This window comes from Artemia franciscana, chromosome 13 (genome assembly GCF_032884065.1).
Source record: "Artemia franciscana chromosome 13, ASM3288406v1, whole genome shotgun sequence".
Classification (NCBI taxonomy): Eukaryota; Metazoa; Arthropoda; class Branchiopoda; order Anostraca; family Artemiidae; genus Artemia; species Artemia franciscana.
The window spans coordinates 39,286,297-39,308,998 of record NC_088875.1 but is presented as its reverse complement, the minus strand read 5'-3'; the positions used below and the strand labels follow the sequence as shown (position 1 = coordinate 39,308,998).

General features: G+C 33.3%; 1 protein-coding gene across 10 annotated transcripts in view; it reads right to left on the bottom strand.

Moving 5' to 3' along the window:
* LOC136034918 (apoptotic chromatin condensation inducer in the nucleus-like) overlaps positions 1–22,371 on the bottom strand; it is a 70,740-nt gene extending 48,369 nt beyond the window's left edge. For 6 of the 10 annotated variants that reach the window (XR_010619292.1, XR_010619291.1, XM_065716423.1 and 3 more), the window contains exons 1-5: positions 22,110–22,339; positions 18,110–18,175; positions 7,112–7,220; positions 5,476–5,553; positions 1,328–1,473 (exon numbers count right to left, since the gene is read on the bottom strand). Coding sequence is in view for 8 of the 10 variants with exons in the window: in XM_065716423.1 (XP_065572495.1) it covers positions 1,328–1,473; positions 5,476–5,553; positions 7,112–7,220; positions 18,110–18,175; positions 22,110–22,247 (537 nt within the window). In the remaining 2 variants the exon portion in view is untranslated. Of the gene's footprint in view, positions 1–1,327; positions 1,474–5,475; positions 5,554–7,111; positions 7,221–18,109; positions 18,176–22,109 lie in introns of all 10 variants that reach the window. The other 4 variants (XM_065716427.1, XM_065716429.1, XM_065716428.1 and 1 more) reach the window with 4 other exon arrangements.
* Between the last annotated feature and the right edge of the window lie 331 nt (positions 22,372–22,702).

The window sequence follows — 22,702 nt, the reverse complement described above, 5'->3', positions numbered from 1 at the left end:
CAGATTATACGGTAAGGTTAGCTACTTGCCAATAAATGAACGGTTAACTACTTACCTATAAATTTACGGTTAATTACCTACAAATTTACGGCAAAACTTAATTTTCAATAAAAACAAAAGTTTTCTTGCGGTAAACATGTGACATATGTCAAATAAACACTAAGATTTAGAGCCAGTCGGACAACAAGAAAAAATGTAGCACATTCTCTCTTGTAAGAACATGGAAAACAACTGAGACATACTCGTTTGGGTTTAGGTTTGGGTTTGGGTTTTGGTCTGGAGTACGGGCTGTACAACTTCACCCGATTGTTTACAGAACTGAAGATAGTGATTGGTAGCGAGTTATCGACATAGAAAGCCATATAGGAATAGATGTTAATTGTTTTGTTGACAATGTTCCAAATACGCGCAAGCATCAGAAGTTGAATAGCTGCAACTAAGTGAGAATTAATATGTAAGTATGTTAGTTAAGTAACAAAAAATCCCCGTTTTAGAAAATGTCATTTTTTAAGTACTGCAAATTTCCATATAATCTTCATGCTTTTCTTACACTATTGTGACTACATCCACTTATGACCATTTCTTACAAAATGGTCACAATGCTAAGCCACAAGCTCCGAGGGATACTACTACTGCTAGCAAAGACTCATTGCAGCAAGAAGGCGCCTGGAGCCAACACAGCTGTGCACACTCCTCTTCCACACCATGAATTTAAAAGCTTCACTCTACACGCTCCCATGAAGTAGAATTTCCTTTAAGTTCTATATTATGGCCCCTCGCAGATCAATTCGAGAGCAACCTAGCCATCTTAACCTTTCTTTCATTATAGTCCTAGAAAGTGAAATCGAATCACACTTTATGTACAGCTTGTTATTTAATATATGGTCGATCAATACCTAAGACTATTCTTAGGCAAATCATCTTGAAAACACTTAAAAAATCTTCCACGTCCTTTCGAAGATCTCTAATTTCATAACCTTACTTGACCGCTCTCTCCCAAGGATCTTAGGTCAAAAATGACCAAGAAACGAAGTTATATTCTTCTCATAAGAATATACTTCAATAATAAGAAGAAACAATAATCCAATAAATGGAGACTTACATACACTCCTTACATCATACCTGTCACATCTAGATACTAAACAAGAATGAATTTCATTGGTTGGATTGGACTCGCCCTATATTCTACTCTTGACCAATAAACTACACCGGGGGAAACCTATAGAAGTTGATAAAAGCGACCCTAAAGCGGAATAATTTGGATGCGGTCGATCCAGTAATAAACGTTAATAAGTAAACAACCATAATCCAACAAATGGAGACTTACATATTTATCTTCGCTGCTTTTTCTTTCTTTCTTCCTTTCCTCTTTGTTGTGGGAAGCTAAAGCTTCCTCAGACGCAAGGCGAGATAACTCGCGCTTCTTTGGGTGTATAGGCGTGTTCTTTGGTGATGATTTTGGTGCCATTTTCACTAAAGTTTTAAAATAAACAATTGTTAGTAATATACTTAGCGCAAACTAAATATTACATAAAAAGAAAAACTGAAGATTACAAAAGTAGTATCTGATACTGAACAAAACGAGAAAAATCAAAATTTCAATCCTGAGAAAATTGTCCTTAACCTGCCAAGCAAAGAGTATGGGTAATCTATAAAAGCAAAACTGGCACTAGTGTCCGTAAAAACAATTCATCAACACAATCAAACATTTTGCGACTATTTTTTAAAGCTCTGTATTCATTTTCTGTCAAAACTGAGATCAGACACTTATTATTACCTTAATTTTACCAATTACACCATTTAAACTAGTTATTCTTATTATTACAAGTGTCGCCAAACACAAGATGGCGTTGACGGTTTTTCCGATGACACTAGCACCACCCCTCTTTTTAGTTACCCATACTCTCTGGTACCAAGATAGTAAAAATGAACCACAAATCTTAGTGCCTCAATCCAACCCGAATGGAAAGATTATTGGCGGCAGCAGCGAAGAGATAAGACTGGCAACTCTTCTTGAATATCCTAAGCGCCTCTAGAGACACGGGAGGACCTAAGGTCTACGGTAAGGATTGTTTCAGTTGGTTAGATGGAGACACAAACAACCACGTATATTTTAAAAAATAGAAAAGATATATAGTTCTGAATTTTAAGGTAATAGCGGGTACCCAGAAAAGAAACGTGGTTGAAAATCGGCAAAGAATACGCTACAAACACAGAGCACCGAACAACTGAAGAAGTGTAGTTTTCCTTAGAATGTTTAGATGTCTTTGGGAATCAATATAGATACATATTTACTGCAAAAAACCATGGCAACACATACAACTCAAGACAATAATTCAACAATGCATACAAAATAAAATAGAAAAATTACATGTCAGTGAATTGTTTGAAATTTAACCTACAAACAGCGTTGCTAAATTTAACTAATTATTTTTGTTTATTAATTTTCAATTTTCTGCGCTGCAACGCACAAGAATATGTGGTACAACCTTAAAAATTTCACAATAAAGCAAGTAATGGATTTAGAATAAAATTCTGATTCTAAAAGTATGTCTATATCCTAGCTAACTCAATTGTCAGTTAATCTAGAATTTTACCAAAATTAGTGGTACTGCAATAGTGCATTGTCACATACCAGCATTAGCAAAAATAAAGAATAAATCAAATTTTTGAGGAGTCCAAAATGTGGATTTCAGTTAAGAATCAACTTCTAGTGTATTGAAACCAATATTTTTTTAAGTAGGTATAATGTTTTGTTTTTAAACTATTTGCATTACTTATAACGTAGTTGGGGCTAGATTATTCAGAGAATTAGGGTATAAAAATAAACTTTTTAACATTTCAGGCAGACCACTCCCACCTGTATAGAATATCCACAATCTCTCCTCCATAATATGTAGCTGACATTTAATTAAATACCAGTGTATATGGTTTGGTATCAAAGCCATATACAGGGAGATAGCAGGTTTGAGCCCCCTTCTCCCCGCCCCACAAAAAAAAAGATGTCCTGACACATAGAAATGTAACAAAAATACATAAAAACAATTTTTGATGCGTTTTCTACTTTTCTTGTACCTCCCTCGAACAAAAATCCTAGATACAAACTTGTATGGTATATAGTATAACGCTGTATTTTCATATATATATATGTATATATATATATATATATATATATATATATATATATATATATATATATATATATATATATATATATACACCGTTTCTTGGAAATATAGCTAAAAGTAAATTAATAAAAACTGGGTAAAAATGCTTGGATAAATACAATAAAACAATAATAATAATAAAATGTATTGCTCTCGAAGCCCTAGGGTCATGGCTATACAAAATTAAAAATTTAATTAATTAAATCTTAATTAATTCAATTTATTTATTTATATTAATTTAATATTTTTGATTTCATTAAAAATAAAAGATTTAAGTAATTCAAACTAAATTGAAACGAAAACCTGACATAAATTACAAAATCTATTTCTGTACTCCATTGCTAGCCTGAGAAATCTTCCTAGCCTTTCAACATTTACAAAGCTACTAGCACTACTACTGTTCCTACTACTGACAACTTGCTGTAGCACTAAGCCACCTGAGGCCAACACAGCCACGCACACTCCACTCCCATCCCAATCTATTCAAAGCCTCCCTCTTTACACACTCCAAAGTAGTTCTAATTTCCATTTATAAAGCACTCAACACTAGCTATACTCACCAGCCATCTTTCATCAAACCTACATTCTTCATACACTTCCTTTCCTAATTCACTCAATTCTCCAAACTCTCATAGCATACGACCCATACTCCCATCCATATCTTTACACATTGGGCGAAAGTAAGGACCATCCAGCCCTAACCTCCTCTTTAGATCTTCTTCTTTCCCAATTGGTTAACTAGAGTAAAACTGAATAATACATTGTAACTCCTCCTGACTTAAGTTTCCTTTAAAATACTGCATGTCTCCCTTACCATCAGTATTTAACCTGCATAATGTATAACCATGGACCTTTATAATACCCGAGTTTTTGTTTACTTTCTTTTCCTACATTATATATATATATATATATATAACCATAATTATATATATATATTTATATATATATATATATATATATATATATATATATATATATATATATATATATATATATATATATATATATATATATATATATATATATATATATATATATATATATATATATATCACCTAATATACTAAAATTGCGTAGTTTTGAGGCAGGTTCGATTATATTTCCTGAATTATTTGAGACGAATCTCTTCATGTGCGATACTATTTACTTTTTAAGTCCAAATCTTTTTCACCCTAGTCCAAATCCAATTTTCAAACCTAGTCTAGCACCCTGAACTCGCAAAACCTCTAAAAAGTTCATTCATTTTGCTCACACTTTCATCTAGGATGCTTAAATCATCAGCAAAATCAAAGCCCAAGAGAGTTTTTCCTCCCCACTTGATTCCATGGTCTTCTATTGCCTATTCTGGGCTCCTTAAGACAAAGTCCATCGAAATGATCCATATAAAGGGGGATAAAACACAACCTCGCTAAAATCCTGATTGAATACGAAACCAGCTGCTAACCTCACTTCCTACCTTAACGCAGCAGTTTTATTCTCATACAGAGCACTAATTACTTTAATGTATTTATCTGGTATACCATACAAGGATAAGACCTTCGCCAAAGCTCGTGTAGTAGCATAACCGGACGCTTGCTCACAGTCTATAAAACTGAGAACGAAAGGTGTTCGATAAATCAGGCACTTCTCAATTATAAATCTAAGAATGAAAAATTTGGTCAACACATCCTCTACCTTTTCCGAAACCGTACTGTTCTTTTCCTATAACTTTGTCTACAGCATTTCTCAGTCGAAAAAGTATCATAATACTGAGTAATTTGCTACATACAGATACCAGACTAATGCATCGGTAATTACCAGACTCACTCTTATCACCTTTCTTATACAGAGGTTTAATTAAAGTTTTTTCTAAAATCGCTAGATACTTCTCCCTTTTCAAAAATCATATTCATAATCTTCTGTAACTTATTTCTAACCTCAGAACCACCATATTTAAAAAACTCATTTACCATACTATCAGCACCTGGAGCCTTACTGTTCTTTAGTCCTTTTAGTACTGTCACTAATTCTACCTCACAAAACAAATCTACCTTCACATGCAAGGCATAACAAAACTTGTCACATTCCTCTATATCTTTTCCTACAACTCTACCTCAGTTTAGAACATTCTCGAAATATTCTGCCCATCTTTCTTTAACTCTTCCCTTATCATTAATTGTGGCCTCGTTCTTATCTTTAACTTGGACAAGTTATGATTGACAATCATAAATTAGATTTATAGTAGATTAAAATTCAATGTTCTTTTTGAGACACCCTTTCTATTAAATCAGTAATGCGGTATTACTATAAAATTGTGAAAATATCTTACTTGGGCTTTTGTGACTCTTTTCCATTTCTTCTGTGTCTTGTGTTGTACCTTCACTGCTTTCAGATTCCTGGGGTTTTCCTAAAAAATCATAAAACAAATAAAATCATGGACCAACAGAGCGGATTTTTGAAATTCAAACAAAAGAAGGACCATATATCATCTTCAATATTAACAAGGAATGATCTGAGTCGAACTGAAAATCTGTTTCTTTACAAAAAAAAATTGTACAAACAGAATTTTAAGCTATTCTTACATTATGGAGGGTAGATGCAGTTCCCTCTATAGAGCACTAAAAAATCCCCCTAGCTCACTTTGAGCTTTGATTCCTATTTCACTGTGGGGTTCAAGTAACAACTTTCTGCAAAGTAGGCCAGTGCCAAGACACCAGGCTGACAGAGCTAGGCCATGACAGGAATAATGTGTTTTATTTCAATATGACATAACAATAACCAGAAATACTAAAAAACATTATATTGTACATAGCGACTACTGAGTACGATATTAAACAGCAAACACTAAACTGAATCAAGATTTCTTGTTTTTATCTGGGGCTAGTTTGCTAAGATACCGTAAATGGCACTTGGACTTAAAATGCCAATGTTACCGTGAATATATGCAAATTGGTGGATGTCGATATTCACTGGTGAATGTCTGAAACACCTTTTTTCTCCTTGGATATAGTCAGCGTTTCATGTCAACTTTTTCAATATAATGCAAGGTTTCATGATGACAAGTTAGGCTAGAATAGAGTAGGTTTAGGTTACGTGAGATTAAGTTGGGTTAGCTGAGGTTTTAACCTATTTCTGATTTTTAGAACCAAATTTAAACTAACCTAACCTCATATAACCTAACTTTAACTTTTACCACCATAGCTCTCATAATATATATATATATATATATATATATATATATATATATATATATATATATATATATATATATATATATATATACTTGCTATACTCTACTTGAACTTTTTTGCATACCCACAACTAGCTCATAGTTTACTGCCAAAGATGCATTTACCAAGAGTTGAAAAACACTGATACAATCAAAAGCATTTATTCAAAAGTATTTTTCACAATTTTAAGAGGCTTCAAATATAGAACTCCTTCACTTATTCTTGGGTAATCTCTAACCCAGCTAAGTCACCAACAAACTGTTATGGTTCTGGCCTCTGTGGTGCCTTGGGCCTGATGAAAATACTCACCCCACCCTCCCCTGTCTCCCAAAAATTTTCAGGTGAAATTATCATTCATTAACAAAATTTTCCATTAATTTAAATGTAACTTTCTTGCTATAGCATCTGCAAAATTATTAATTATCTTGTTAAGAATGGTGACGAAGAAAATTCGAATTTCGGAATCAATTTGCTTATCCTTACTGCCAACTGTGCCCTCTACTTTATTTTAGCAAAAATAAAATTCTGAAAATTATAAAATGATTATAACTATTAGATTTTTTATCTGAAATTTGCCCCCCTGAAATTTCTGTGCTGAGGGCGAGTGCCCCCTCCTACACCCCCTAGAACCCCCTCTGCTATTAAAGCGAAATTCCATAGTAGTTTTTAAACTAGATTAATTTAAAATTCAACAAAATTTCCGAATTTAAATATATGGGAAAAAGAAATTCCAACCTTCTTCAAGTATATTATTTGTTTCCTGTTCTGTTTCATGTACTTTCTGTTGCTTATCCAAAGAATCTCTCACTGCATCATTCTGGGACAGTTTCTCATCAAAACTCAACTAAAAGAAAATAATTATCTTTGATTAACTATTTTCTAAAATCAGTGTTAATGGAGTTGTATGCACTCTTTTATTTCATTCTTTTATTGATACTAACTCACCGGTTGTATCGGAATGCACTAAACACTCTCTGGAAAACACAGTAAACTACATACAATAGCAGCTAAAATCACCTTATTTAGTCAACTCTATTTTGTAATCATTTCGTTTAATTCAGTTCAGGTTTTATAAATTAAAGAACCAAGGACAGTAAAAGTGAAATCTGATTATTTCAACTGTTTAAGTTATCTTAAACAATTATCTTAAAATTGTTTAAGTATAAAGTATAGCAGTTCAAAATAGGGACGAAACCTTTTAATCGACAGTGAACAGACATAAAACTTTTTAACTGGATATTTCAAACACATATACAGTGTTCATCATCAGCAGTAAAACATTACTTTAAAACATTAAAAACATTAAAAAGGTTTCATCCCTATTTTGAACTGTTATACTTTCGTCATGGAAAGGCAGTGTGGTCTTCAAGGTTATCTACATTTAAGTATATGCCTTTAAAAATTGGGGAACATCATGAATCCAATTATCTAATGACTAGGACCTCCATGTGCAGTTATACACTTTTTTGTAGTAGCAGGCACCATTTTTAAGAAAAAGAAACATGGGTGAAAAATTAGCCAAAATAATGTAGCACCAAACAGCTTAAGACAATACTGTACCATATTGCTTTGAAGCGTAGTTGTCTTTGGGAGAGTTGTCTTGTTTGAATTTTAATAGGTCAAAAATATTGTCAAATTTAACCAATTAGTGTTGTTTACCTATCTCAATGGTTCAACAACCAAATGAACAAACAAACAAATAACCGTGGATTGTCAGTTTGATTGACAAATACTGACATTTCTACCTTATAATTTTTCGTTTATGAAAGTAAGAAAGGTGAAAACATTTCAAACGTATTTTGTTCTCAGTAAAGCGCAAATTGTGTTCTGGTCTTGAGAAGGCTTAAGGGTTATCAGCCCTACTCATAATAATTTTTGCTTGTTTTGAGTTTGACTAGGTTATTTATTGTAATTTATGTTTGTTTTGAGTTTCATTTATTTATTAATAGCTATTTGTGGTAGTTTTATTATTGGAAGATTATTTGACTTTATTTTTGCTCGTTTTTGGCTTAATGGGGCTCTTTATTTTTCTTTGAAAAACGTGTCTTGTGAAATTATTTTTTTAATTTATAAAGGGTAAATATGCAGATGTAGCACTAAAACCTTGTAGCACCAAACAGCTTAAGAAAGTACTGTATGGTATTGCTTTTGGCGTAGTTGTCTTTGGGAGTCAACAGACAAGTGTCAATATTTGAATTTTTATAGGTCAAAAATATTGTCAAATTTAATTAATTAGTATTGTTTACTTATTTTAATGGTTCTACATGGCAAAATTCATGAAAATGTGACGCTACCCTAGAATCTAAGAAATTAGAGTTTCCATGGATGAAAAGGCCTAAGCTGGGCCAGGTGGCAAAAAGTTTGGTATTGATTTTGATGACCTAGGTAATTTAAGAGTAATTATTTACTCTAAGAGTAAAGTAGGTAATTTAAGAGTATTTATTACTAGGTAATTTAAGAATAATTTAAGGCAATTAATGAATGCGTATGCATCTATTTCAAAGCTGGCAGAGCCCTATTCAAAATTGATACAAAAAAAGCATAATAAATAAGCAGATACGAATAAATAAAAGAAAACTCCTATGTTCAAGGCTTTAAACCCTTTAAAATCAGAGAGAGATAGAGGGAAAAAGACAAAGAGAGAGAAAGAGAGAGAGAGAGAGAGAGAGAGAGAGAGAGAGAGAGAGAGAGAGAGGAAGGAGAGAGAGCTAGAGAGATAGGGGAAGAGAACTGTTTATTAAACAACTTTTGCAGCTCTTGGCTAATTTGCAGTTGCAAAAACATCAAAAACAAAAATTATACACTATTAAACATAGACGTAAAAAAAAGGCACAAATGAATTATAATATTCACCTATTGCCACTATGTATCTAGGAGATATTGATTTAAGGATACCCAGTAGTAGCTCATTATTTCCACCATTATACAACCTCCCCTTAGATTCGTCACATCATCAAAGGCGTGGTTGAGGAGGGGGGAAGGCAAGGGGAGGGCAGTTGCCCCCCCCTGATAACTTGGAAAAACTGTAATTTATTAAGCAGCTTTAAAACTGTTTAAAAGCTCGTTTTAAGTGTCAAATTTCCTCTTTTCTTTCAGCAGGTATTTTTTTTTTTTAATTAATCCATGCTCGTTTTTAACATAAGGAAAACAAGAAAATAGGGGGTCAACTACACTTCATAATGTGGTCCATATTAATATTTCTTTTCAAATATGCTTCCTTTGAAACCTTATCATCGAGTAAAAATGTGAGCCTAGTTAATAGCAAAATGGAAAAATGGTCAATCCTTCCCGTTTCACCACATTTGCTCAGGTCAATTTTTCCCCTGATATTTAAGGTGCTTTTACTTCCTAAAATCTATCATTCCAAGATTAGATTTCCTTGTTTTGAAACTTTCAAAAGTGAAATTGAATACACACTCTACCTCTGCAAATAGAACAGAAATAGAATCACTAAAGAATAAGAAGGTAGATATACATTAAATATAATTTCCTGAATGAAAAGGAAATGTATGAAAATGAAAAATAAGACTTAGTGCTTTTTATATTGATTTTCGAACTATAACCAAATAGCTCAAAACGGTTGTAGTTTGGTCATTGAATTGGGTTAGAGGAGAATCCGCTTCAGGAATCATTTAGCTGCATTAATTTTTATTCCCAGTATTTAATTGAAACTGATGCTCTTATTTATCATTGAAATGCCTAATAAGCGCTAATAACCACCCTTATTCCTTAGATTTCGGATTTACATACTAACCCATAAATATAGAACTGCCTCTATGTATAATACCAAACTGACTTCTTGCTATTTTTGCTTTTCTAGATATTTCTTTTCATCAGCAACAAAAAAAATACATATAAATGTGCTAAGAATTATGACTGAAATTGGTCGCATTTAACACAATGCCAGTGCTACTTGTGGGACATTTATCTCTGCATCAGAATGATATACGAAATGTCTAATGAGAATAGAATAAGGTGAATTGAAACAAAATATGTATATTTTCTCAAAATTTAGAAATTTTGTCTACAAGTAAAAGCAGTACCAACCCATTCTCTTTTTCTGTTATTATATGTTTTATCATGCAACTCCAGGAGACCAAGGTGTGCTTGTGAAGAGAATTATAGATACAAAAACAATATTTAGTGTAGCCCCCCTCCAAACATGTATACCCTGATTTACACAAGAAAAATTTTTGTGTGATTTTTATAGTTTTTTTACAAAGATACAAAGGGGAAGGGAATTTTCAAATTCTAGGAGTATATTTCTACTTACAATAAATTTAAAAATCTTTCTTTTTCAAAGAAAAAGAAAAGTTTTTTTTCTTTTCTTTTTCAAAGAAAAGTAAAGAACTCCATTAAGCCAAAAATAAGCAAAAATAAAGTCAAATAATCTTCCAAGCATAAAACTACCAAAAATCACTATCAATAGCTTGTTTTGAGATTGGCCAAGTAAAACTCAAAACAAGCAAAAACTATCATGAGTAGGGCTGATAACCCTTATGCCTTCTCAAGACCAGAACATAATTCACGCTTTAATGAAAAAAAACAACAAACAAATGACTGTGGATTGTCAGTTTAATTGGCATATACTGACATTTCTACCTTAAGGTTTTATAATTTTTCGTTTATGAAAATAAGAAAGGTAAAAAAAATTTCAAACGTATTTTGTTTTCAGTAAAGCACAAATAGTGTTCTGGTCTTAAGAAGGCGAAGACTTTCTTGCAGTCTCAGTCCGAATCGGTTATGAGAAGCTGCCTGCTGAAGAATTCAAATTTCTCCCAAAAAGATGTTATTCGTGCCATAGAGTTGGTCACTTAGCGACTAATTGCGTATTGACGCCTATATGTGGTCGTTGTGGTGCTTCTGATCACACATCCACGAAGGATAATTTGTGCACTAAAGATATGTACTGCATTATATGCAAAAAGAAAGGCCATACATGCTATAACATAAGATGTCCGGCTAATAAAGCGATAATCAATATGAATTCCCTACCAAAATGAATCTAGAACCCACTTGTGCTAAGCATGCAGTTGCAACGTGGAATTTAAATGGAAATATCCTTAACCGGTCTATTTTTATCGAGGACCTTCTTTCAAGATATGATATTGTGTGTTTGCAGGAACATTTTGCAACCTCTCTCAGCCTTCCGTTATTGAACCTGTCACCAAACCATCAAGTTTTTACAGTTGCAGCCAAAAGCTCTAGCTCTCATGGCCGGCCATCTGGTGGCCTTGCGACTTACGTTAGATCCTCTCTATCAACTTCTATGTTTGACTCGGCATTAGACTTTCTCGCTATCAAAATGCATGATATTGTTATAGTGAATGTTTACCTCCCTACGGACTATCGTGATGATCGATCAGATAGACAGTTTGCCATAAGTATTGCAAGGCTATCCAAATGTATTGATAAAATAAAAAAGCATGGACTTTCGTGTCTGATAACAGGTGACTTTAACTGTGATCTTGAAAACCCGAGCGGCAACAACAGTTCAAGTTCTAATCGTGCTAATATGTTACTCGGTATGTTAGGTGATGAATTTATACTCGCGTCTAAGAATAAGAATTTTTCATATATTCATAATTCGGGAAGTATGTCAAACCTAGATCATGTTATGCACACTCAATCACTTACACCGAGTGAGGTTCTTGTTTCTGATTCAAATTTTACATCTGACCATTTTCCATTGTTTTTCAATATTGATTTAAATAGTAGTGTTCCGCCTCCTCCTGGAAGGCTCCAGAAGCGTCCTTATTTTGTTTGTGATTGGAAACGTGCGTCTATGAGTTCATTTCAGTCGACTTGTGATGAACTTGTTTCAAAAATCCGCGTTCCTTTTGATCTGCTGATGGTTAGTTCTAAGAACCATCCGGCGGAATCACGAATTCGGTTGAATATTTATTGTGGTGAGCTTGTGCACGCATTACGTCTCGCTGAACAATCAGCTGTACCATTTAGACGGGTGTGGCCTGGTACCGAAGTACCAGGCTGGTCTGCAAATGTTAATCTTCAAAACGCGTGTAGTTCGGCAAAATTCTGGCTTTCGGTTTGGCGTGAGGCTGGATGTCCTCGAGACGGGTGGGTGAATAAGCTTCGAATTCATAGTAAACGTAAATTCGCGAAAGAACTTTCACTACACCGTAGTGCAATTATTCGTTCTTCATCTCAGGCTATCCTTACCCACCCAAATAAACTTTGGTCTTCATTGTTTAAAGAAAGATCTCATGTAACAATGACCTCAATATCTCGAGATAATTGGGTTCAGCATTATAGAAATGAATTTTCAGCTCCTGATATCAAGCTACAAAAAAGCTTTGGTGTGAAACTGGATGATTTCTTCTCACGAAAGCGAGAAGAAAACAGTCCGGGTGTTAAAATTACGAGGTGTTCTATCCGTTCTGCTATTAGAAAACTAAAAAAAAAGAAATCGCGCGGTTGTGATGGTATATCAATTCAGCACCTGCTGTTTTGCAGCGAGCTGTTCCTTGAGCACCTTGCCCTGCTTTTTCAAATAATTTTTAACCTGGGTATAGTGCCTGATTCTTTTTCAATAGGAATATTAACACCTGTGCCTAAAAAGGGAAAGCCACTTAGCCAGTGCTCGTCTTTCCGACCTATAACTGTGGCTACAGTTTTTTGTAAGTTATTTGAGGCACTTATTGTCGATGAACTGCGGTCGAAATGCACAGTCCCAGACCATCAATTCGGTTTTCAGCCTAGTCTTGGTAGTGGTCACGCTCTTTCTGCTCTTGTTTCGGCTTTGATAGATGCTGAGAAAAGCGGTGAGAGCATAGCTCTCGCTGCACATGATGTCAGAAGGGCCTTTGATTCACTAATTCATGAGCAGATTATTTTAGATATGGGCCTAGTAGGTGTTGATCCAAGTATGTTAAACCCTTTATATGATATGTATAAAAATTTAAAAGCTAGGCTTAAGCTACCAATAACACCAAACCTGACAAATAACCCGGTACTCCCCGTTGAAAAAGGTGTAAGGCAGGGTGCATTGACATCACCTACCGCATTTAATAACAGCATCGTTAAACCACAATCTAAGTCAAATCTGACATACATTCTGAGAGGAATTGATCTATCGTTAATAAGCTATGCAGACGATGTACTTAATTTGAGCCGCCTCCTTCACGGTTTAGAGGAGAATTTTATCCAGCTTCAAGTAGAATATGGAAAAATAGGCCTTCAGTTTAACGAAAAGAAATCTGATGTGTTATTATTTAATGCTAAGCAAGGGTCTGCTGTTGATGTTAGGCTGGGTGGTGCTACTGTTCGGCTTGCCGAACACATAGTTTATTTGGGGATCCCTATTGGTCGGTCTATGCTTGAAACACGTCATCTTTTGCAGAGTCATCTGCAGAAGCGGATCTCTTTAGCGTATAGCCGTGTTGTAGTTTATAAGCGTCAGTTTGATCGGCGGATTTTGGCCCATCTATATAATGCAATGGCACTTCCTCATTATCTGTATCTAAGTCCCTTTTGGAGGATTTTCCAAAAGGAAGATAAGAAAAAATTGCGGTCTACATATTATAAATATGCAAAGTACCTCTTACGGCTTCCACCATGGACAAGTAACCGTATTGTGACAAGTCGGTATGGGATCATCAACCCTAATGAAGCAATATTAGCCCAAATCGCCAGATATAACTCTAAAATTGTTACTCATCCTTGGGCAATTATTTTGAGGCAATAGGTTTTTTATTTTTTGTAGTTAGATACTCATGTGTTCTTTATTTTTCTTGTGTGTTGTGTATTCTTCTGTAGTGAGTTTTTTTTTTTTTTTTTTTTTTTTTTTTTTTTTTTTTTTTTTTTTTTTTTTTTTTTTTTTTTTTTTTTTTTTTTTTTTTTTTTTTTTGATGGGAATTAAATATGCATGTATGTATGTATGTATTCCTGTACAGTGATATTTAAAGTTGTATGTATGCAAAAGCGGTTCAGTGCTTCATCGAATGTTCTTTATAAATTATTCCATTGTTGTGATGTTTCTTTCTTTTTTTTTTTCATATTCCTTTTTTTTTGTCGTTTTGTCTGTATACTCCGTCTCTGTTTACTTTGTATTGTATGACGGGTTAGAAATAAAATAAATAAATAAATAAATAAATAAATAAATACGGGTTATCAGCCCTACTCGTGATAGTTTTTGCTTGTTTTGAGTTTGACTTGGTTATTTATTGCAATTTCTATTTGTTTTGAGTTTCATCGGTTTATTAATAGTGATTTGTTGTAGATTTAAGCTTGGAAGATTATTTGACTTTATTTTTGCTCATTCTTGGCTTAATGGAGCCCTTGACTTTTCTCTGAAAGACTTGTCTTGTTTTTGAGAAAAAAGTTTTTTTTAATTAATTTCTTCTCATCTTTTATTGACATAGTCTTTTATGGAAAAAAAATATATCGTATATCTTTTCAGTTTTCTTCTATAAGAGTCCATAGTATGGATTCCTATTTGTACTTCGGAGAAATTTTTCAACAATTTTTAATCCAGACACAAACAGTATTTTTTTATTTAATTTTATAGCTTCTGAAGTTGACATTAAAAATGAAACTTAATATCATTCCCAAAAGATTCTATCTATGCTCTTTGACAATTTATTTATTTAGTAGTGTCCCTGATAATATGGGAAGCTTTATTTACCTTGGTAGTATTATAAGTAAAAACAGTGGGACAGGGTAGGTGTGTGTTCTTGGATTTTGCTAAGGTGTTTAACACTGTTGACCATTGTATATTATTAAGAAAATGTGAATTTTACAGACTAAGGGGTGTAACGTTAAGTTTACTTCGTAATTATCTTCAGAGTAGACAGCAGTATGTTCATTTACAAGGAAATTTCGTCTAGTAAAAACTGTGTTAATTGTGGGGTTCCCCAAGGTTCCGTATTGGGCCCTACTCTGTTTTTAATTTTTATTAATAATCTGCCTGATTTTGTCAATACCCTACCCAGAATTACTGATTTAGTTGATAATGGTCCTAGTAAAACACAGGTCACTGTGCCCTTATTTGCAGATGACACAACGCTGATGTGTGTTGCCCCTATGGGACAACTCCTTATGCCAACATTAAATGCAGCAATGACCAAAATATGCATATGACTAAAAATCAATTACCTTGACCTAAAACTAGGTAAGTCAAATTTTGTTGTTTTTTCTAGATTTCCGAATTTTTATCCTTGGATCACTGAATTAATATCAGAACACGGAATTCATCAAATACCTTGGTATTAATGTTGATGAAACCTTATTATTTAAGGAACATGTGAAGTCGATTTCTAAAATACTGTCACTAGCCTAGGTATGTGTAATTTAAAACATATTTTCCCCACAAATATTTTACGATTTTTTATATTTTTCCCTTATTCACCCTTATATTTTGTATTGTTCCTCGATATGGCTTGATACTTTTTTACCAGTTTAAATCTGATTTACGTGTGGAGTTGCTCGGTAAGTATGCTTTTGAAACAGATTAACTGTATTTTCAGTTGGTTATTTTTCTGTATTTTTCATTGTGTTTTTTTGAGGTTTTACATTGTAGTGTTTTGTTGTTTATTTTTATGTCGGTTTTGGTAAATGGTCTCATGCTCCATATTCTTTTTCTTTTCTTTTATTTATTTCAACACATACTTGCAAGCTTCACTTTTATTGTGCTATTATATAAAAATAATTATTTTCAGTAAAATTGTTCTATTACTTCAGTGAAGATGTTAAAAGTAGAATAGCCAATGCTCAGGGTGTTTTTTCACGGTTAAAAAAAGTTTGGAAGAATAAGAAGATAAGTCTGCAAACCAAGATTAGAATATTGGAAGGTAAAGTGATGAAAATGGTCAAATATGGCTCTGAAGCATGGGCACTCCAAAAAGCGGATGAAAATTTACTAGATGTTTTCCAGAGAAATTGCCTACAGATTGTTCTGAGTACCTGGCTGACTGACACATATTTCAAACAGTAGGCTATATGAAAATGTGCTTCAATCCTGCTTTTTAGGGCTATAACAAAAGAAAGGTCGAGAATACTAGGGCATATTCTGTAGACAAAGAATGACAGATTACTAAAGATTGTCCTTTTCAGCCAACCATCTAGGGCTAAACGGAAAGCAGGTTGGCCTCGTCTGGTGTGATAGGGTGTCATAAAGAAAGATTTAAAGGAGGTGGGAACTTCCTGAGAAGGTGTAAAGCAGGAGGCTTTGAATAGATTTGGATGGAGAAGGAGTGTGCATAGCTGTGTTGGCCTCAAGGCAGCTTGGTGCTGTGGTGAGTTTTTAGCAGTAGTTGACATGCCTAATATCCCTAAAGACGTAGTTGTTGCACTGTTCAACTATGCTGAACAAAATGGCTGTGTCAAAATTTTGACGGGATGCATTTGGAAAATGCATGGGCTTGAAAGAAGGGCTGCTTGCCCTCCAATCTCTTGTTCTGCTTCATATATCTAGTAAAAACATTTTAAACAAGTAAAAACAAAGTGAAAACATTTTAAGTAAATTTCGTTTTCAGTAAAGTGCCAATTATGTTCTGGTCTTGAGAAGGCATGGAGGTTGTCAGCCCTAATGTTTATTTTTGCTTGTTCTGAGTTTGACTTGTTATTTATTGTATGACTTAAACAAACAAAATGTTTAAATATTTCAACTTTTATAAATTAAACATTATTAAAATTTTAAAGAATATATATAACTAAATGTATACTAAACTGACAATCCACAGCCATTTTTTAAAGTACAAATTATATTCTGGTCTTGAGAAGGTATAGGGGTAGTCAAAAACACAATTTTTATACCTTTCAAATACACTGAAGAAAGTTGCTATCTCAAAGTTTTGATTAGTTTTTGGGGGAATTTATAGGTGTGGAAGGGGAGATTGTTGCCCTCTGATCACTCTTGACTAATAAAAAGTGCGCTAGTCCTTTCAATTTCCAAACCAATGAGGGTTTTTCACAGTTCTATGACAACAAATGTCAATCTCAACATCTTTATCAGATACATTTTGGGAATTAGGACGTTGGAGGGGGATTATCAACCCTCATATCATTCTGAATTTTAAAAAGTGCACTAGAACTTTGGATTACCAAAATAATCCCAAGTCCCCTTTTATGACTAGATTATGATAATGAATGATGAAAATTTTGAATTCTTTTTAAAACAAATTAGCCATTTTTACACTTTCAATTTGCCTTAATTAGGGCAATCAATTTTTATTTCATTTTAGGTTTTCATTGACATAATAAGTTTGAAATTACAAACAATCTAAAATGCTCCTATAGTTAATAATGTATTCTATCTTGTTATCTAAAATTAGCCTATATATATATTTTTTTTACATCAGAGTTAGAGTAAAAGAGTAGAGTAGACAGCAGAATTAAACCTTAGGAATCAAGGTTAAACAATCAAGGTTAATCAAAGAATTAAACCTTAGACTCAGATACAAATTTTGAAAATCTCTTGAAGCTTCATTTACAATCACAACTACTTTCTTTAAAATATAAAAAAAAACTTTTCCAAAAGGCAAGTGTTTACCCTTGTACCTCTAACCATACACCAACATATAGGGGAGATAGGGGGAGGGGGTATCTGATACACCAAAGAGAACCTAGGCCATAATGTTCATTCCTTTGGTTTTTGCACTCCTACTCCTCTAATACCTTCTAAGGTTTAAGTTTCTTCACATAAATATCTATCTGGCAACAAAATGGTTATTTCTTAGCATAATTATTCACCATGACTCTAGTTTTACTTACATTTACATCTGGAATATTTTCTTCACTATTTGCAGAAGATTCTCTTGATTTTTCTGACTCTAGATGCTGTAACAAAAAAAAAAATAACAAAATACATCAACATACAGGCTGCAAAATAAGCAATCTCAGGATGCTGCAATAGTCATTCAAGCAGTAACAAGATTTATTACCAACACAAGACTGAAAACATAAATATGGTAGCTATACATGCAATAGTTTGGCCAAGGCAATGCATGACATTTATATCAGACTAAGCTGGAATTCACATTTTGAGACTTTATTCAGTCAACTTTGCTATCTCTTTTGGTTCCCAAGACACTAAAAATGTCTGTGTTTATGGAACACATTACACCACCGTTTTTATTTGTACAAAATAAATAGAAAATTGAGTCATTTCCAAATATTCTTTTTCATACCTCTAACAACCAAAAACCCTACTTTACACAAACAAAAATTGTTAAAACCCAAAGCACATTTTTAATTAAGATCTTTCAATAAGTTTTCATTTTTGTCTTATTACAAAATAAATTCATAAGGTAAAAAAATTTGCTCAGAGAGTTATGTTTTTTCAACTTCTGCCAGCATAATTCCTCTGATTCTTCATCCTCAAACTTGTTTGTGTGCCTCTTTATCCTTAATATTCATCACTTTAATACTTTAGATCCCTTTTATGCTATAGTGAAAAAATGGACACATATTCATAGGTATAAACAGTACTTGTCTGTTATAGCATCAACCACTCAAGTAGTGAAGTTAGGTTAATCCTAACAAAACATACCAAAGTATGATCAAAATACAATACTTTAGAGACATATTTGAGCTGTATATTTGCACATTAGTGGGGTAGGGTAAAGTATAGTGTGCATTAAGTACAATTATTCCTTACACTATTAAGTAAGAATTGTTTTAGCTAACTTCACACTGTCCAAATACTTTATCCTCCCCCCCCCCCTAATGTGCAAACATATAGTCTAAATTATACATTTCCTATCTGTCATGTTACTTCCCTTTATCTTATCTCATGCTAAGCTGAAATGAATTAACAAAAAACTGGTTCTACAATGCATCAATGGGTGAAAAACCTGAGTTGTTGGTGCTATAACAGACATATACCATACTTCCTCCCAATCATGTCAATGTTTGAAATTTCATGCACTGAGTTCTGTTAATACCATCTTTTAAGAAATAGCAAGAGCTTGTTCAAGGTCCTTTTAGCTCTTATACTGTCTTGTAAAAATTATGCATTGTACCACATCACCTTCCTAATTACTATAGCTGAACTTTCCTATGAAAATCAATATAGTACCAAAAACATGGCAATCTAATCATCTGAACATAGCTTGATTTACATGCTTATCACTATGAAAGACAACCCTCCTCTGTTCTGGGTAGGTTAAAATCTTTTTTTAATCAACTTTCATATAAATTGCTAGATTAGTATAAATTTTCAATAGTCTCACCTAGAACATCTCCATTAGTCTTTACAATAAAATTATATTCTTTACTTTAAGAACTTATCATCAGCAAAAAAATAATGAAATCATATTGTGTTAAAAAAAATATACAAAAAAACTTGCGAGTTATAAGTAGCAGAGAAAAGGCCTATTGCATCAAACCTAAAATATACTAGAAACTAGAATTCAAATTTCCCAAAAAAGAAAATAAGGATGGGTGTGACAAAAAGCAAATAAAATCCAAGTGGTAAACCTGTGGAAGGACACTCAAATAATATTTTCCAATAGGGCAGCCTCAAACATTTTTTGAGATGAGGGGTTTACTTGCAGAAAAAAAACATAGGGCTTTCCTGAATGTCATCAAGAATATTGCCCTTTTGAATGATATTAGTCTTTGCTCTATTCCCTGCATCTGAGGACCTTTGGGGTCAATAGAAAAAAGAACAAATAAAAGCTTTACTGAATTATAATCTTAATTTGATATGTTTGCTTGTGTTGAATTTCCCATGGGCTGATTTCAAACAGAATCCCTACTGACTGTACAAACAACCAAAATTTCCAGGAAAGTGATTCTATAATCATATACAACTAATGATGTTACAGAGCCTGCTCCTTTGAGATTCACCTGAAAGGCTATCTAGAAAAACTGAGTAAAAAGGGGCTGAAATAAAAACTAAATCATTAAGTTGAGGGGAGTGAAACTTTTTCTTGGAAATTGTTTATTTGTGTAAGGTAAGATAAACAACAAAGTGAAAGAGCATTGAATAAACTATTTCCAGTAAGTCAGTGAATTTAAAGAAGAGTAGAAGTGATGCTAGGATAGTGGACAGAGGAAGAAATGAATTAATATCATCCCAGGAATGAGACTTCATATTAGCATCAAAATTCTGTTTTTTAGGCTTTTGTTTACTATTTAGCTGGGTTGCTCCTTACTACAGTTCATTACCATGAACTGTTTGATTTTGGGAATATTATAGAGCACTGCTGAATATTATATAGAAACCCATATCATAGAACCCCAATTTTTCTAATTATAATCTTGTCTACTCTGAACTACAGAAGAGTGGTCTTCTTGTTCATACCTATCTCTGGTCACTGTTGCCAAGTGGCATTAAATTGAATCTATCCTAGCACACTCTTAGTAGGAAGGTGTGTCACTGGGCTGTAAACACAGTCAGAACCCTGTTTTTTTATATTTTATAAAACATGTAAAATGTTTTAACTGCCATCTCAAAAATGGAGCCAAATAGATCTAACATTGAACCTTATTTTGCTATGAAGTGCAAATTAATGACCCCCTCCCTCTCCCCTCTCAAATATTATACTTGTATGTGCAGATGGGATTGGCTCCTATTTTATCATTATAGCATTTCCTTCAGCTAAGTAACTATTCTACACAATTAGCTTTTTGGTATAATAACAAAAGAATAGCCAATTATCATTTCATTCCTGATTAGGTGCTCTTTATAAATTTTACTTCTCTAATAATATACCCCTGCCCCCTTAGGTTCTAGACATAGCCTTAAATGATAAATTTCTTTGTTTTTCATTTCTTATTGTAGCCTATTATATTTCTTTGTTAAAGGGGTAAGTCTAGTTGTACCCTGTATTCAATAGATACTACTACTAAGAACTCACTACAACACTAGGCATGAGGCCAGCACAGCTACACATGGTCCTCTTCTATCCTAATCTATTTTAAGCATCCTTTGGTAAAGGCCTTGATTAGGGGCTATTGAAAAGGAAACATTTTTTTACTTCATGATAAGCAATTTTTAGATCATGATAGGCCTATGCAGAATAACTGTAGGCTAGCTAACACATTTAGCATGCAGCTCCACTATACATCACCCTAAGCCTCTCTAATGTGAAAATATATAGCCTAAATGAAATTAGATAGGCCTATTTCCTAATTTGCCTCTCTTGTTTTAAGCTTTGTAGACTATGCATGAATTGAGTCAATGGTTGTAAAGCAAGAATCAGAAAAACAAGATTGATGGGTGGCAGAAGGCATTAGAAATATATAATTCAGGCTATAGACCTATATTTGAATATCAGGGGGTTGAAGGTGAAGTATAGCAGGGCTGCATGCAAGGTGTGTTAGCTAGGCTATAGGCTAATTATTCTGTATACTGTAGGCTATTCTTAACATGTTGCCTTCTTAATAACCCCTAATCCAGATTTTTTCTGGCTGAACTAAGGCTAAGTACAATTGTAATATAAACTAAACAAACATTATAGCCTAGGCCTAACCAAAGTTTTGGATATAGATTTAGTGGTTTGCCTCTTCAGAACTAAACACTATAAAACTCTGGAAACTATGCTACTGTAAATTTTCTTTTGTTTTTATAAGGCCATTTTTTGCTCATCATTTTACTAGGCTATGACCTTACATCTTTGAACAGAAAACAATATATAGGCTAGTGCTCAGTTCAAAAGAGGGTAGACTTAGAGACAATGCATAAAACTGCTACCCCATTTTTTTTAATTTCTTTCATAAGGAGAGATACTATTTTCCCTTAAACAGGATAGGGTAGGTATTTTACCTTTACAAGTCTGTCCATAAGCTCTTTCTTGCCACCTGACTTAGAAAGCCCACGTTGCTCTAACTCAGCTTTTAGGTCAATGACACGTAAAGCAGAAATAGGTCTATTATCAATAAGGGTGTCTTCTTTACTTGACATGCTTTTGAAGATTCTTAAAGCAATTAAAAATAATTTGCGCCTACTTGTCAAGACCTCCTTTTCGTTATTTTGAAATAGTTCAGACTAAGACTTAGATGGCCGTACAATATAGGACTGTAGCTTTGCTTTTAGTAAGAATATACTGATTTGCTAGAATTATTTTGATTTTAAATAGTCTAAAAATCTTAAGAAATACGCTTTTTGTTACTAGAAAGTAAAATTATTAGAAATAATATTTATGTACCATTGAAAATTTTCGAACTTTCTTTGAAATTCAAACCGTTTTTTTTTTCTTTTAGCTTATTGAAAATCTTTTTTTGTTATGCCGTGCTCAATAAAGCTTCACTAAATACATTTCGTTACTCAGAATCTGAACTATAAAGATTTAAATGTAAGGGATTGCTCACTTTATACCGCCACTTTTGTTAACACGTCAGGTCCTGAGCGATGAGTTG